We start from the raw sequence: 14,949 nt of genomic DNA on the forward strand, positions 1-14,949 counted from the left end.
AACCTCGCGTCTCCCTGCACATGGAGCTCTGCGTATATTCCGTATCGCGACAACCACATACCTACTTGGTACAACGAATAGCTACGATTTTTAATTCACCTCGCAACCACCTTCACCCACCTTACAATACAGCTTCAACCCAATCTCCCAAGGGTTTCCGGTTATTACTTTTTAATTCGCACGCAAGACCCTCTTTCGACTTTCACACATTCCAGCTGCTTCCGCCCATTATCAAGCTTGCGATATTGATTTGTCGATGCGAGCGCGACCGACCTTAGCTTTGGCATCCACCACCACTGACCTTCATATTTTCCGAGCATGTTCTACACTCCACATACCGAGCACTGAAGACTATGTGATACCAGCTGGTTTATTGTAAGATCTATTTCGCAGTGTCCAAGACGTTCGACTGGGGCTCAATCTAGCTTATCGCAATGCCTTCTCAACAGCACCCCAGAGCGCAATTTGTACCTCTTTCACCTAATATTGATCTCGATGCTCTAGTCGAGGATAATGCGAGCTTCGACCACGTCCGCAGACTTCCTCAGTCTGACTTGGAAGCACACACTGTACAAAGTTTGGAACAATTAGTATATTCGTATGTTGTTCAAGAAGGTCGGCCACTGATTCTTGAAGGATGGGGCTCATATATGCCGCCTTGGTTATACTCCTCGAAATGGTTAGAGGAAAATTTGGGCAGAGAGGGTAGGTGGATCGATTTTCTTTCCAGTAAAACATTTCCTAAGCTTAACTTTGTTTTCAGTACAAAAAGTTCGAGATATTACCAGCGGCATTGATGTTCAAATGACTATGGGACATTACCTACGCTCAATGGGCCAACTAACGAATCAATTTACCCCTCAAACCTACCGGGACCCAAAAAGACAGCGATTATACCTAAAAGATATTGATTGCCCTACTGAATGGGAAGAAAATTTAAAAGATGTTTTGCCGGAAGCTTTTTTTTACCTAAACGATTGTATCGAGTCGCGAACTGGTGGTGACGGGGCAATCCGCGAACCTAATGAATTTGGCCAGATGCGATTTGGAAAAGGAGTTGCGCCTGCAGGTGACCTAATGAGCAGTCTCCCGGCAGATATGCGAGCTTTGAATATGATGTGCTATATTGGCCACGAAGGTACTTACACTCCAGCCCACAGAGAAATGTGCGCAAGTTTGGGACACAATCTTATGGTTGAAACTTCGGGTAAAAGTGATGGGGAAATCCCTGGCAGCTCGATTTGGTTCATGACGGAATCTAAAGAAAGAGAGGTGGTATCGGAATGGTTTGTTTCCAAACTTGGCCACGATATAGAAGTGGAAAAGCATTTTGCACAACTGAACGCCTGGAGAAAAGCCCCATTCAATGTCTGGGTCACGGAGCAAAAGGCTGGCGACCTAATTTTGATTCCACCCCTTGCTCCTCACCAGGTTTGGAATCGTGGAACACGAACGATGAAAGCTGCATGGAATCGAACCACCGTGGATACGCTGGAGCTTGCCATCCATGAAGCTCTTCCTCGTGCTCGCCTCGTTTGTCGCGATGAACAATACAAGAATAAGGCTATCATTTATTACACCCTAGACAAGTACTATCACTTGCTCTCACGAGATACGGTTGAGCCAAAGATGTGGATGAGACCTGGAAGTCGAATTCGACAGGTCATGGAAGATTTCAGACGCTTGTTTAAATTATACACAAAAATACTGGTCAGTGAGCTGTTTTCTCGCGTGCGTCCTGAGAAGAACGTAGAATTTATTCAGTACGATTCAAACGTCACTTGTTCATATTGTCGATGCAATATCTTCAATCGTTTCTTGACATGCAAATCATGTATCCTCACAGCTCCTACAGGAGAGGAAGATACCTATGATATTTGTATGGAGTGTTACGCCATGGGTCGTTCTTGTGCTTGCATCTCTTGTTTGGAGTGGGTCGAGCAATGGAAGGAGGATGAACTTAGAGAGAACTATGAGCTATGGCGCGCCATGGTCATAAATTTTGAGCCCCTTCACGAAGATTCGCCCAAGATTTTGGAGGATGAAAGGGACAGAATTGGCAAGAAAACTGTTGCTCAAATATGTCAAGAACAACTTGCCATCCGGCCATGGAAAGACATTACTAAACCAGACGTGATAGAGCCGTTAGATGGCGAGTCGGATGTTGAGCCAGAAGCTGATGATGAAGGGCGTCTAAAGAAACCATATAGAAAGCCTTCTAGAAGAGGTAGGATCCAGGCCACCAAAAACAAGACAAGTCCTTGTCATATCTGCTGTAATCATCATTGGAATTGGCAATCCGCGCACTGTAATACTTGCTCTTCATCCTATTGCTATGGAACCTTGTGGCGAGCCTTTGATATGATGCCTCAAACGGTAATGGAGATGGAAAACTGGGAGTGTCCAAAATGCTTGAAGATGTGCTCATGCGCAAGATGTCGAAGAGATGCAAAACAAACACCGTATACTCCCAAGGGGACACTTCTTGGGCATGATACCAAAAAGGTGGCTGACTATAGGAGTGTTGAGAGTTTAGTTGACTTTTCCAAAACAAATCTTACCTGGTTGAGACACGAAGATGAAAATCTGCCAAATTCAGAAGAAACAGGAAGAATGAAGAGGTTGCGAGAGAAAGCTGAAAAGGATAAAGCACAGGAGCATTTTATTGATAATAGTTACTTGGGATATGAGGAAGAAGCTTTCTACCGAGCGGACGATCCGGAGGATAACCATTTCAACGATATGGCAGACATCGACCCTTCATTACGTGACAGCCCAAATCAATCAGCCCAACATCAAATTAACGGGTTCCATTTACCTTGGGACCAGACCCAGGAGCCCCGTGAATACAATATTGACGAGCAATTTCATCAGCAATTAGGAGTTCTTGATGCACACCATGATCTAGATGATAGTTATCGTGCTGATGTGCACGGTCCTAGTAGAGCAGCACAGTATCCATCAAGACTCTTGGCACCATCAGTGGCACCAGTGGCACCAGTGGCACCCATGATTTCTAGGGAGGTTCCGCTACCTAATCCTCAAACACCTAAACCTGCCAACATGATGGGTGGTGATTACTACCCGACAGAGATTGGCATGGACGGCATTCTCTACGATTCTCCGAAATCTGACTCAGAGCCAATTGATGTGCCAACTGTAAACCCTGCAGAATTGTTAGCTTCACTTGATCAGTTCCGCAGTGTTACAAAAAAAAGAAAACGTCTCAATTCTGAAGGCATTCCTGAGGATGCTGAGGAGGATGTAGAGTTCCTCGCTTCCAAACGTCAAAGAAAGGTCAACCCCAAGGAACCGGTCGAGAAAGAAAAGGAGCCAGATAGTACCTCTAGACCCAATCATCGTCCTACGCGTGTTAACAAACGACAAGATTATACTGAGTCATCATTGGCAGATGTAGAGAATTTATTAAGTTTGGAAGAAGACGACGATCCTCAGCCTACTTCAGGGCAGAGTTTAGTTCGCAGCGCTGGTAAGATAACAGATGATGTCGATCTCGCTGCAAAAGCCTTGAATTGTTTTGCCAAAGGACAAAAAATCCAGAGAGCCGGCTCCACACCTGTCACCAACGGCAAGAGAAAGCGTGGTCGGCCAAGCCTCGCATCCAAAATGGCGGCTTCTCTCAGTGCGGGGTCTTCCTCTGGGCCATTGAAGTCACCGGCATCTATCAAACATCCTCGAAAATCTATATGGCTTTCAAGGCATGATGGCGTGAATGACCAGGAGGATAATAGCTCTGAAGTGTCAACCACGAGGACCAGAAACTTGCGCAACAGTGTGCCATTAGAAAGAAATTCTAGAGCTACTCGACGAACTCTTGTTAATGCGCCCGGTGACGAAGGCGAGGCCGAAGCAGACGGTGATGATCCATTTGAAGACCAGCCTAGGAAGACGCGAAGCACTCGCCAAAACAAAGTGTCGAGAGAGCCGAAGTCGCGCATTAATATTTCAGATGAGTCTGGACGATCTGGCAACGACTATGGCCGGGAAATCAGTGATAGTAGTCTTTTCGGAAACGATGCAGAACTTGTCGCTAGTCCAGTTAGTCCTGACATTTCTGAAGATGAAGGCCAAACAAATGATAAAATAGCCGAAAATCCTGGCAATGATGCTACATCAGCAGAAAATAACAAAGCAAGATCATCGGGGCAGTCTATTCATACCTCTATTGAGGAGCCAGTAGTTGTCAAGAAAAGAAGGGGTCGACCCCCGAAGAAGACGCAAAATACACGCCCTGTCCAAGCAATGCCCGAATTGCGATCACCATCTTCGTCTAAATCGCCTCCACCGCCCGGTGGCTCTAATTCTATAGTCGGTAAACCTAGCCAGTTCCTTTCTCTTCGTGAGAAGCTTGCTCTCAAAGGAAAGAAACTGAAGATCGTCTCGCAACAATCCAAGCAAAAGAAGATCGATGAGCAGCAGCAAAGGCAATCAGCCACACCAAGCGTCAAGGATGCGTCAGTTAATCCAGCACCAAAGTCACCGTTACTTACACCCGTTAATGGTACATATCCTAGCAATTCAGTTCCTCTACCAAAGACAATCTCTGGAAAATCTTCAGCTGTAGCTTCACGTCAACAATCTATAAGCCATAATGAGATGCCCGGTACGGTGATTAACTCAGCAACAGAGGCCCAGAACAGCTCATTGAAAGACGCCATCTCAAGTGCTTTTAATGACCACGATTCGTCATCAAGCAATAACAATATTTCAGCACAGCCCGTCAATAACGGGCCAACAGTCGTGCGTCTTGATAACGATAACGATAACACGCCAGCGAAGAAAGGACCCACAGTCGTCCGACTCATGGAATCGGAATCAGAGTCAGAATCCGAACATGATGATGACTTGGGAACGAAAGACTCAGGTCCGCACAAATCGGCTAGAAAGGAGAGTTTTAGCGAAGAATCAGATGAGGAAGGTTGGTCAAGTTCAGATGATGACATTCCTGCTGTCAAATCTATTAAGCATGTCCGTATATCACCGGAGGCTACTTCATCTTTAGAGTCCCCGGTCGCGGCAAGAGGAAGAGGTAGACCCCCCATTCCTAAATGAATCTTTTGATCACGTAGAAGAGTCGATGGGAGTGAAGCGCGCATATTTTTGCTAGTGTAGGCGTTACATGTGAACTTTAATTGCTTGCCTACTTGTCTGCTTGCTTTGTTGCGTGCAAGGGAGAGCGAATATACCCATGTTTCTATACATACTGCGTGGATGGATTTTCTGCAGCGGAAAGGTTTCCCAAAACTAAATTGCTCTTGGTGAGAGGAGCGGATAGCTAGATCGCTTATATAGGGGGTGGGTCTCAGAAAATCCAATAAATAAATTTGAGGTATGAAACTAGTGAGTCAAAATTTGCTTAGTAAGTAGATTTTACAATCACAAGTCACAAATACCAATCTCTACTCTCTGATTCGTGCAACCATAATTATATGCAATATTCTAGTTCGGATACTTGAGTATGTCTATTTTCAAGGGTCTTGTGTACTCTACGCCTGCAAGAAATATCTACATCAACCCATCAAAAGTCACAAACGCCCAAACCCATTTAGTCTCGTCTAATCTCATCTACCCTCTCTCCTCCCTCTCTTCATCATTCATTCCCTCTCGCCCCTTTCGTCCTCTAACACCCCACCCATCCCTCAACAGCAAACCCACCTCTTCTAATCCCAACCCCTTTGTCTCTGGATACACCCACCAAATCGCCCACCAGCCAACCGCGCATACCACCGCATACACAACAAATGTCCACGTCGGAGTTAGCTCTTCCATCATTGGAAGAAACGTGAGTCCTATAATGAAATTTGCCGACCAATTTGTACAAGTAGAGAGAGAAGAGCCGAGGGAACGGACTGAGAGGGGAAAGAGTTCGGATTGCATCCATGGGACGTTTCCGAGACCGAGAGCAAAGGCTGCGGTATAGAGCATTATTGCTATTAGGATTATGAGGGGTGGGATGCGAGAGGTAGAGGTGGGGGAGGGTGTAGTGGTAGTAGAGGAGAGGGTGGAAGGAAGATCCATGAAGTGGAAGCCTATGGAGCAGAGAAGGAGTCCTATAACCATTACTGGGATTGAAATGAGGAGGATACGACGACGGCCGATACGGTCGATAAGCATAAGAGCGGCGCAGGTTAGGATGAAGTTTGTGAGTGCAACAGAGAGGGATGTGAGAGTTGGGGAGGAGAACCCAACGATAGTGAAGATTGTGGCGCTGAAGTACATTAGGGAATTCTAGGAGATTAGGGTTAGCGGAGTTTATGCTGAGCAGAAAGAATATACTTACGAAACCACACAACTGTTGAAGACCTTGCAAAAGACAGGCAATTATCAAGGCTCTCCTGTTTCCTCCAACCCCTATCAATTCTTCCCAGCTGTCTTTCGCGTCGCTTATCCAGGAATCCTCTGATCCCTTGGTTTTCCGCGCCATCTCTCTTAACCTTTTAGCCTCATCTTCCTCTCTCACTTCCCTTTCAATTCCCTTCAAAACCTCATCTACCACCTTCTGCATCTCAGTACCTTTCCCAAAAACTCTAGTCAAAACACTTCTCCCCTCATCTGCCCTCCCAACTTGTACCAACCATCTCGGAGTCTCTGGCATAAATAGCATCACCAAGATTTGTACCGCCGCAGGCACCGCACCCAAACCAACCATCCACCTCCACCCCGTCTCCAGACTTCCCCATTCTACAAACGCCCAACCAACAATATAAGCCACAACTTGTCCCAATGTAATAAACAATACATTCAGCACCACTAATCTGCCCCTCCACATAGTTGGCGCTAATTCACTTATATACAGTGGAGCAACGAAACTGCCTGCCCCAACAGCAAGTCCTACGATACTTCGTCCAAGTATCATACCCCATACTGTGGTTGTGAATGCTTGGATAAGTGCGCCGAGAACGAATGCTAAGTCTGCTAGAAGGACAACACGCTTGCGACCGAGGGAGGAAGCGAGAACGCCGGAAAGGGGGGAGATGATGAGGGCGAAGAGAGAGGTACATGATGTTATGAGGGATTTATCGAGGGTTGTTAGGGGGCGGCCGAGAGAAGTATGGAGACTTATTAGGGTGGATGATATTACGCCTGTGTCGTCTGGTTCACATATTGTTAGCTACGGTTAATTTCTAAATGTGATTTTGGAGTGAATCGCAAGGAGTTGGGAGAATAGAGAGGAAGCCATACATCCAAACAACAACCCAGTAATGCCTGCAGAAAAAGCAAGTAGCCAAACGAATAGTCCAGGCTTGCTCAAATTCTTCTCGAGAAGTAATGAGACATCTTCATCCACGTCACTCTCCTCCTCTTCCTCGCCGTGCTGATTTGACAAGAGAGGTTCTTCGGCGGTAGAAGATGCCATTGTTTCGAGAGGGATATCTATTGAAGATGCCAGAGTGAGCTATGTGAACATCGAGTTCACATATCGTAGGTCGGGGGATGAGTGGTTGTTAGTTATTGGCAGTGAGGTTGATGATGAGAGGTCTTGGAAGTAGCTCAGCCGCGTGCTTCCTGGATGGTTTGCTTGCGGGTCGGATTTCGAGACATGTGGCTCGTGCGCAGTATATGCAGGGTTTCTGCAGGGGCTTTGAGTGCCGAGATTGGGGTCCTGTTCAGCCTTGCATGGAAGGCTCAATGCAGAATTGGATGTGTATTTTTTAGATGTTTATTCATGAAAAGAAGTTGTGGCTTTTTGAGTATCGGTTTCTTTTAATTAGCATTAACAGATAAAATTTTGGCGACCTCAGGGAGTTTTCATTTCCAGTGTCAGTATATCAATATCATCTGGTATCGTTGCCTAGGTAGCTAGAAGAGAGAGCTTGCTTGATATAATCGTTGACGTTGGAGTTGATGCTTTAACTGTTGTTGGACGAAGAATGTCTAATGTCTAATATGAGACAAAACTAATCTATACTAATGCAGCCCAAAATCTGGGGGAGCAGGCCTCCCCATATTGTTGTTCTAAAGTAGTAAAATGGCAAGTTTGTACGGGGCGAAAATTCTATCTTTCACACAAGCACGACAAGCAAAGAAATGATGGATGTTTACAAAAACGAAGACTTTACGCCAATCGGTTATCTTTGCGGGTACCATGATTTCAGACTATACATGTGACGATATGTATTGTGTGCCACGTAGGAAGAGGTACTGGTCAATGGAGAGTAAAATCAGAAGCATACGGTAACATCTTTCAAAGCTAGTTGAAGTTGTATTTTCTGTTCAATTCAGCTACGCCCCCATGAAAGCTCAATGTTCTTCTGTAACTTATGATTCCGAATATGCCCTGAGAGCCCAGATGCTAGATGCTTCAATCCCGCGGTATCCTTACATTGGCGTTGGCCCAATGTTTCCGTACCAAGCCATTGAAACCAGTCAATTTCGAGATAGATATAATCTATAGCAAACTTTCGATATGTTAATTCTGAAATGTGAGCGCCGACCTCATTTTGGATGCCGCGGATTTGACATAATATAGTTTGTGACTGAAACCAACTATGGTGGTATCATTTCATCTGTAGAAGGTGCAATTGGAGGTAGTAAATGGAGTTCGAGTTCTGAGGGTTTTCCTATTTAGTTGACTTCAAGACAAAATTGGACGATAAATGCCGTCTGCACCTGGTACCACGTAAACCATATCGACGACATTGTCTAGACCACTAATTTCGGGCCTTGAAATAAAAGATCTGGGCCAAAATTTAAGCCTGCTGAGAAGATACTCACTGCAGAATGCGCGTGGCAACAGGAATGTAACGTCAACATGAAGCGAATCAATGTTGTAATCGAACCATGTTCGTGGTTTAACTCCCAACGATCCAAAAGTAAGCGTGTAGGTCTCAGAAGCAACCTCCAACGATTCTCTGCAAGTGTAGAAGATTGCTGGGTTTGAGTTTACAGGCGCAAGTCCTACGACTGATCTTCCACCATGGCGAAATAAATTGAGTCTGCTGCTAAATTGTGGCCTTCAAACTGGTAAGTGATATACTCGCAGCGAGGTCCAAGAATTCGAGATCATGGATAAAGCAAGACTTACTGAACAGTGGGATACTCGGGGTGCTTCAGGCGAAAACGTTTCAGAACCACATTTCTTGGTCCAGGAAGTGCAGCTCTCCAAATCAGCCGTCGAATTTCTAATGGTAGCCGTGGGAATGGATGAAATGTCGTCTCACTTCGATCGGATAAGACGTGGGTAGAGACAGGAGCCATTTTCAGAAATCTAGAAAAAGCTTATTAGTAATTGGGATTGTGAGATTGGAATAGCAAGCGTGCTTCAATGGTGATTCGATTCTTCGAGGAGAGTTGTACTGGCTGCGGAAAATGACAAACCAATAAATAGGTGAGTTTTGTCGCAGAGCATGAATAGTTGACAACGATGAGAAGCTCGGTGCGGATAATGAGTTGCTGTGGCAGAGGAACTTGACGAGAATAAGAGATTGATGGCTCTTCAAAGTTTTGTTCAAGTAAAGAACGAGATGCAAAAGAATATCTGGCCAACAATTTCAAGAAGTTTACTCTTTACTATACTAGACACTTATCAAGACGTGAGATTGAATTTAAATCGAGTGAAAGTGGGTTGAAAATTCATCTCGCTACCAATTTGTCGCATCGGATGCTTTACTTCTGACAAACATCAACACATCATTACATCATCACATCATCACATCATCACAGTTTTATCCAAATATTTTTCCAACAAATATATATCACTTGTTTGAGTAGATCAAGTAGTTATTGTTAATGAATTGGACAGGAGGGCGCCTGCAAAGGCATTCTAGAAAATCATCTCGTGGCGGCGGCGGTGGAGGCTTGACCAAACGACAAAAGGAACACTTCGCAAAGGTGAAGGCTAACCTAAGAAGCGGAAGCCAGAAGAACGTTACTACTAAATGGACAATATTCGACAAGATCGTAGTAGAACAGCCACACGTACGGTCGCTTGGAAGTCATATTGATTCAGTGAAGAATTCTGAGTGTGGTTCAAGACAAGGAGGGAGAAATGAAGTTGGGCGGGAATATTTTACTGATCTCCACAAACACAACGATCTCACGCCCACCCCAAAACGCACAGAGGCTCAAGAGAAGCATGCAAATAATCGTTCTTCGTCAGTTGAATTCGTTCAAAGAAGTCCCGTTGCCGACGATGATTTATACAACGCTACGCCTCCACCATTGAGAATCAAGCGCGAGCATGCCGCATCTTCAGAGCTTAGGGATGATCCGCAGGACTACGAGGCGCGAGAAGCAATGGAACAATCGATGGAAGAAAGGAGACGAAATCTATTGAGTCAAAAAGACTGGGTTGGTTTAAACATTCATCATTTGCCGAAATTAAAGTTCAACCAACCGAGACATGATGAAGATATTGGGCGAAGAAGAAAGGTAAAGGATAGACACAGAGCACGATATTCTAAGCTTCAGACAAGAATCAGCTCGCCATTTGCCTCAAGGAAAGATCGAACAAGGGAGCAACAAGAAGCAGGTTATATGGAAGAAAGACTGTTGAAAAATGACGTTAGAATTTCGATTGGTGGGAGGATTGTTCCGCCAGGTATAAGTTCGAGTTCACGACCGAAAAAAGTCATTCGTCAATCTACACCGCATATGAAGCACCTAATGTTGACATCAGACCATATGTTGCTTGACGATGAGTATATCATGGAGGACCAGGAAGATTTGAATAGTGATAGGTTTCTTTCTGCTTTCGAAGCAAAAATACATGGCAATGGAGATAACGACAATTCGGCGAGGATAATTTCATTGGGTAGGTGTTTGGATGCCCACGGTACGCATGGAAGTCAAGAAATTCGCCCAACTCCAAGACGTTCATCACTACTTAAGACAATCAACAAAGCTGAAATCTCACATGAGTCTTGGGGTAAAGCGTCACCATTTTCTCGCACAGCCATCAGATCGATTTGCGATACCAGTATGAAACAACCAATGCCCACCCGTCCTGCACAACATCCGGTTCTCCGCTTAAGCTCACCTAAGTGTAACAGTAGTGTGCTTGCACAGGTCGGGGGCTCGAAAAGTGTGTTTTCCGAGGATCAATTGGTGGATAACGAGATGTGGAAAGCATGGATGCCACTACCCACAGGGAACACAGAGCGCAACAACTATGAAAGGGAAGAACATCCGAAGAATAGGAACTTGTCAATAAGCCCGGGAGTAAGTGTCATTCCAACCGTACGTGAGAAGACCTTTAGCAGCTCAAGATCCAATGATGAGGATTCAGGTGGAAAATACGAGCATTCCGAGTCTTGGGGAGGCTGCGAAAGCTCGATGACACAAGAGCAGTCTACAACAGTACATAACAGAGATTGGTCTCCATCGAATAACGTCGACAATATTTCATCCAATGATATGCCGCACAGCTCGGATGTCTATGACCAGTTTTTCTCATCTGATAGATGTGAGCTTGGAAATTTGGGAGAGGGACCATTGATATCCACACAATATAGGAATCAGGACAATACCACAATCAAACCACAAGACAAGCGATCGCCACAGAGAACATCTTCGAGCATTCCATGGAATCCCCCTAGAAGCTCAAGTCCTGGGATAACCAGGCCTTTCCATAGCAACTTTGTCAGTAGTCCTTGTTCCAAAGTTCCCCCTATTCAGCAGACGCCTACCTCTACTAGACAAACAACTGAATTTGAAAAGACTGCACTGCAACACAATCAAATACCAAAGACGTATCAAAATTTGGGTATAATAGAGGAATCTCCGACGAAAGGTGTCCAGAGGAAAGTAGACCAAAATGAACTCTGGATGAAGTTTGTTTTTGACGAGGCTAGTGAAGAGAAAGACGCGGTACTGAGAAAGACTACATCTACAGGATTTGAGCTCGAGAAAAGGGAACCCTCGCCAGCTTTTTCAACCTTTGTGCACAATTCAGTCGAGTCTGAAAGTCCATTGCAACCTAGATATGTTACGCAAGCGAATAGTCGTATCACTTGGCAAGATCCACAGCAAGGAAACAGCAGCGTATATAGGAATGAATTTGGCCAGTCCTCCAATTACTCAACAATCGCTTATCAGTCCAGTGTCAACCACGACCCTGTAGGGGCGGCTGCCCGAAATAAAAGTACACCATATCCGTTGGAAGGAAAACATCATCAAACTAGTAGAGATTCGGGTTCAAATAATCGTACCTCTGCAGTAGACTCAACCAACTTCGGAATCTCAAATAGTAGTACATCCTCATCTCCAAAGACGGACTCGCTTTCTATGATGGCAGTCTCAGGTTCTCAGATCAATACATCAACAACAACAACGACTCAAAGATCTTTCCTAGAACCGCATTGCAAGGTTATCTTCACCAAACCTCAGCCATTTATTGGATCGAAATCAGAGGTAAAATTTTCATCTCCTGATAGAACTATCCGTATCGGCAGGAAAGATCTCAAAAAACAGATGAGCAGTGGTAATAGCAGAATGTTTCTGGAAGAGATAGAGGATGATTAAAGCGTCTGCGTGTTTGAAAGATGCATTTTGTACTTATGGTGCCCCTTTTCAATAGGATTGGCTGAGTATAGTAGCTATTATCTAAACTTAGAGAGCTGGAATTGGCTAGATATTTAACATTTGATTTATTGCAAAATAACAGGCAACCAGACATCATTTGCACAAATAGAATCACAAAGCGATATTGTCTGTGTGTAATCATACTTGCATATCCATAATTATGTGCAAAGGATGTTTTATTTAGACACTTCCTTCTTCGGATTGTACTATCGGTAGCGGTCCTCGTCGGCATTCTCGTAAACTTGTACATAAAACCTCCAATCTTTTTGATAGTGAAATTCGTTGCAGATAAATTTCCCCTTTGCGAAGTGTCGAGAGACTTTTCATAGCCATTTATAATCACAACGAATCGTCGGATCTCACTGTAAGCGCTGTTTCCAAGAAGAGTGGCGATAAAGTGGGAGTCATTCCGTGTTCCTTCGACTAGAGGACGTGCTAGCTCTGTCCATAGCGTCATAAATACACGACCCACTTTCCAGAAATCATGTTGAGTAGGAAGACCTCCACAATATTTGAACCCTAAAAGGTGTTATCACATGATGTTGTCTTGAAAGAGCAGAGGAAACCAACTTTCATCTAACTTTTCTTGGTGCGTTACCTGATCGTCAAACGCGTCTAAACTCTTGTCAGCTGAAGGTTATTTGCACCTTAAACTCAGAATCATACCGTTTGGAGGAGCTAGCGGTGTTATTATTGACATAGATTGCGGCCTACATACTGTAGATTTGATAGATGGTGCCAAATCCTTGGACAATATCAAATCCTTAGACAGTGCAGAATACCTGGATGGTACCGAATCATTGGATATTGTTGAGTCCTCGGATAATGCCGAATATTTGGATGGTGCCCATGACGTGTTGCTAGAAACCAGGGTATCATTGGTAGAGGAATATCGAGACGGCCATGGTACATTAGAAGGATCTCTGTTTGAAAAACTGGTGCTTACACTATAGTCTGGCCCTGGAGTCTTGTAGTAACTGTTAGCCAGGGCTGGAGAAACTAATGCTGACTTTGGAGTTGTTTCATGACCATGATCATCGATACTATCCATCCGCGAAGTCACATAGACAGGATCAGCAAGCTCAATCTGTGAGCGATTCGTTGATTGCTTATTCTCGAGCACAGGATATCTGTAATCGCATTCTAGAGCTCCGGTGGAATTGGTCCGGTGGAATTGGTCCGGTGAGCACACTAAAACTGCCGATCATCCCAAACCCATTCGGACCATTCGGTACTGAGATCTGTGTCCTTTCTTTTGCTCGTAGACGAGTTCGTATCTAGCAGCGGAGCTTGCGGCGTTGTTAATGACGTAGGTTGAATCATAAACTCATTTAACTTAAGATCTCCGCCACGTTGGTCTTCCGGAATTTGGGTAAAAACTTCCCGCCATAGAAATGTATTGTCTTTGAATGGAATATCTGCTGATCTCTCATGTATTTCAACAAATGGCGATGGCTCAATCTCATCGATCTCAGTGTCGAAGATATCAAATATATCGCTCTTGGAGTGTCCACAACCCGTACTGGGCACAGATTTGCTGTAACTTAGATCATCACGGCTTGGAAGAGCCATAATAGCACGTTGTCTGAGATGGCTAGCAACATGTCTCTGTAAATTCTCGACTGCTTTGCTTGTGACGAACCTCGAATCCCTCGTCTTTATATTGGCTCGCTCGTTAATCATATGCGTATCTAAATTTACGGAGATATCATGATCGGATTTCACCAAATCCTCTGGCGCTGCTCCACAGAAGGGGCAGTTACCAAATGCCGCCAAAGGAGGCCTTTTGCTGGCGTCTGCTAAAGTGTGAAGTTGATGGCTTTCAAAAGTATCGGAGTGGTGCTTCTCCAGGTGGTCTTCGAAACCATTTTCTTCTGAGAACATAACCAAGGGGTGGCCTTCAAAATTGCAGCACCATCGATAAGCGTGCTCCCACTGTTCGTGTTTTAGCCATGCGTTCTGGCTATCATATAAAATGTCTTGAGTGGAGCACCTTTTGAAAATGCAAATGTAAGGCTGTAAGTCCTTCCAAACATGCTTTCTACCAGAAGTTAGTCCTATAACTCAAAGTGGACCTGTGGTAAACAACAGAAACCGTTTCTGGCTTACAGGCTGTTGTGTCACGAACCGCCCTTGTTTTAATGCGCCAAAACTAGCCCACACCGTCCTCAAGCACGAGGACTCTATGGCTAAGTTACTCATTGGTAGAATTCTGCCTACTAAGACCAGCTTACTACAAACTGAATTTGACTCCAACATGACCTGACTAACTTCATTTCCTCAATTGGTTTGGAAACAAAACAAATTGCTCTTTTAAAGCCACCACTATGGCTCATCATTTGGCAGGTAATTGTTTGAACGAAATGAAGATGTCATCATTCCATGTATTGATACCTCGTAGAGTCT

At 44.6% G+C, this 14,949-nt stretch overlaps 5 protein-coding genes across 7 annotated transcripts; 2 read left to right on the top strand and 3 right to left on the bottom strand.

Moving 5' to 3' along the window:
* Positions 1-22: 22 nt before the first annotated feature.
* Positions 23-5,415, top strand: BCIN_14g03540 (hypothetical protein). The gene is made up of 2 exons (XM_024697176.1): positions 23-705; positions 764-5,415. Exons 1-2 carry the CDS (start codon positions 435-437, stop codon positions 5,071-5,073), a joined length of 4,581 nt encoding a protein of 1,526 aa, XP_024552991.1. The 5' UTR covers positions 23-434; the 3' UTR covers positions 5,074-5,415.
* A 20-nt stretch (positions 5,416-5,435) lies between these two features.
* On the bottom strand, positions 5,436-7,478 carry BCIN_14g03550 (hypothetical protein). The gene is made up of 3 exons (XM_001549446.2): positions 7,204-7,478; positions 6,302-7,113; positions 5,436-6,249 (listed from the first exon to the last, which is right to left on the bottom strand). The coding sequence occupies exons 1-3, from the start codon at positions 7,376-7,378 to the stop codon at positions 5,587-5,589; spliced, it is 1,650 nt and encodes a 549-aa protein (XP_001549496.2). The 5' UTR covers positions 7,379-7,478; the 3' UTR covers positions 5,436-5,586.
* A 630-nt stretch (positions 7,479-8,108) lies between these two features.
* Positions 8,109-9,573, bottom strand: BCIN_14g03560 (hypothetical protein). Of its 3 annotated transcripts, none has more exons than XM_024697177.1 (3): positions 9,340-9,573; positions 9,047-9,229; positions 8,109-8,975 (listed from the first exon to the last, which is right to left on the bottom strand). In XM_024697177.1, exons 2-3 carry the CDS (start codon positions 9,217-9,219, stop codon positions 8,597-8,599), a joined length of 552 nt encoding a protein of 183 aa, XP_024552994.1. In that variant the 5' UTR covers positions 9,220-9,229; positions 9,340-9,573; the 3' UTR covers positions 8,109-8,596. The 3 variants fall into 3 exon arrangements, with proteins under 3 accessions (XP_024552994.1, XP_024552992.1, XP_024552993.1); XM_024697178.1 differs by having other exon boundaries at positions 9,319-9,573; XM_024697179.1 differs by having other exon boundaries at positions 9,283-9,573.
* A 62-nt stretch (positions 9,574-9,635) lies between these two features.
* On the top strand, positions 9,636-12,636 carry BCIN_14g03570 (hypothetical protein). The gene has a single exon (XM_024697180.1). The coding sequence runs from the start codon at positions 9,751-9,753 to the stop codon at positions 12,481-12,483; it is 2,733 nt and encodes a 910-aa protein (XP_024552995.1). The 5' UTR covers positions 9,636-9,750; the 3' UTR covers positions 12,484-12,636.
* A 174-nt stretch (positions 12,637-12,810) lies between these two features.
* BCIN_14g03580 (hypothetical protein) lies at positions 12,811-14,880 on the bottom strand. The gene is made up of 4 exons (XM_024697181.1): positions 14,653-14,880; positions 13,210-14,584; positions 13,114-13,158; positions 12,811-13,062 (listed from the first exon to the last, which is right to left on the bottom strand). Exon 2 carries the CDS (start codon positions 14,425-14,427, stop codon positions 13,735-13,737), a length of 693 nt encoding a protein of 230 aa, XP_024552996.1. The 5' UTR covers positions 14,428-14,584; positions 14,653-14,880; the 3' UTR covers positions 12,811-13,062; positions 13,114-13,158; positions 13,210-13,734.
* Positions 14,881-14,949: the final 69 nt, after the last annotated feature.

This window comes from Botrytis cinerea, chromosome 14 (assembly GCF_000143535.2).
Source record: "Botrytis cinerea B05.10 chromosome 14, complete sequence".
Classification (NCBI taxonomy): Eukaryota; Fungi; Ascomycota; class Leotiomycetes; order Helotiales; family Sclerotiniaceae; genus Botrytis; species Botrytis cinerea.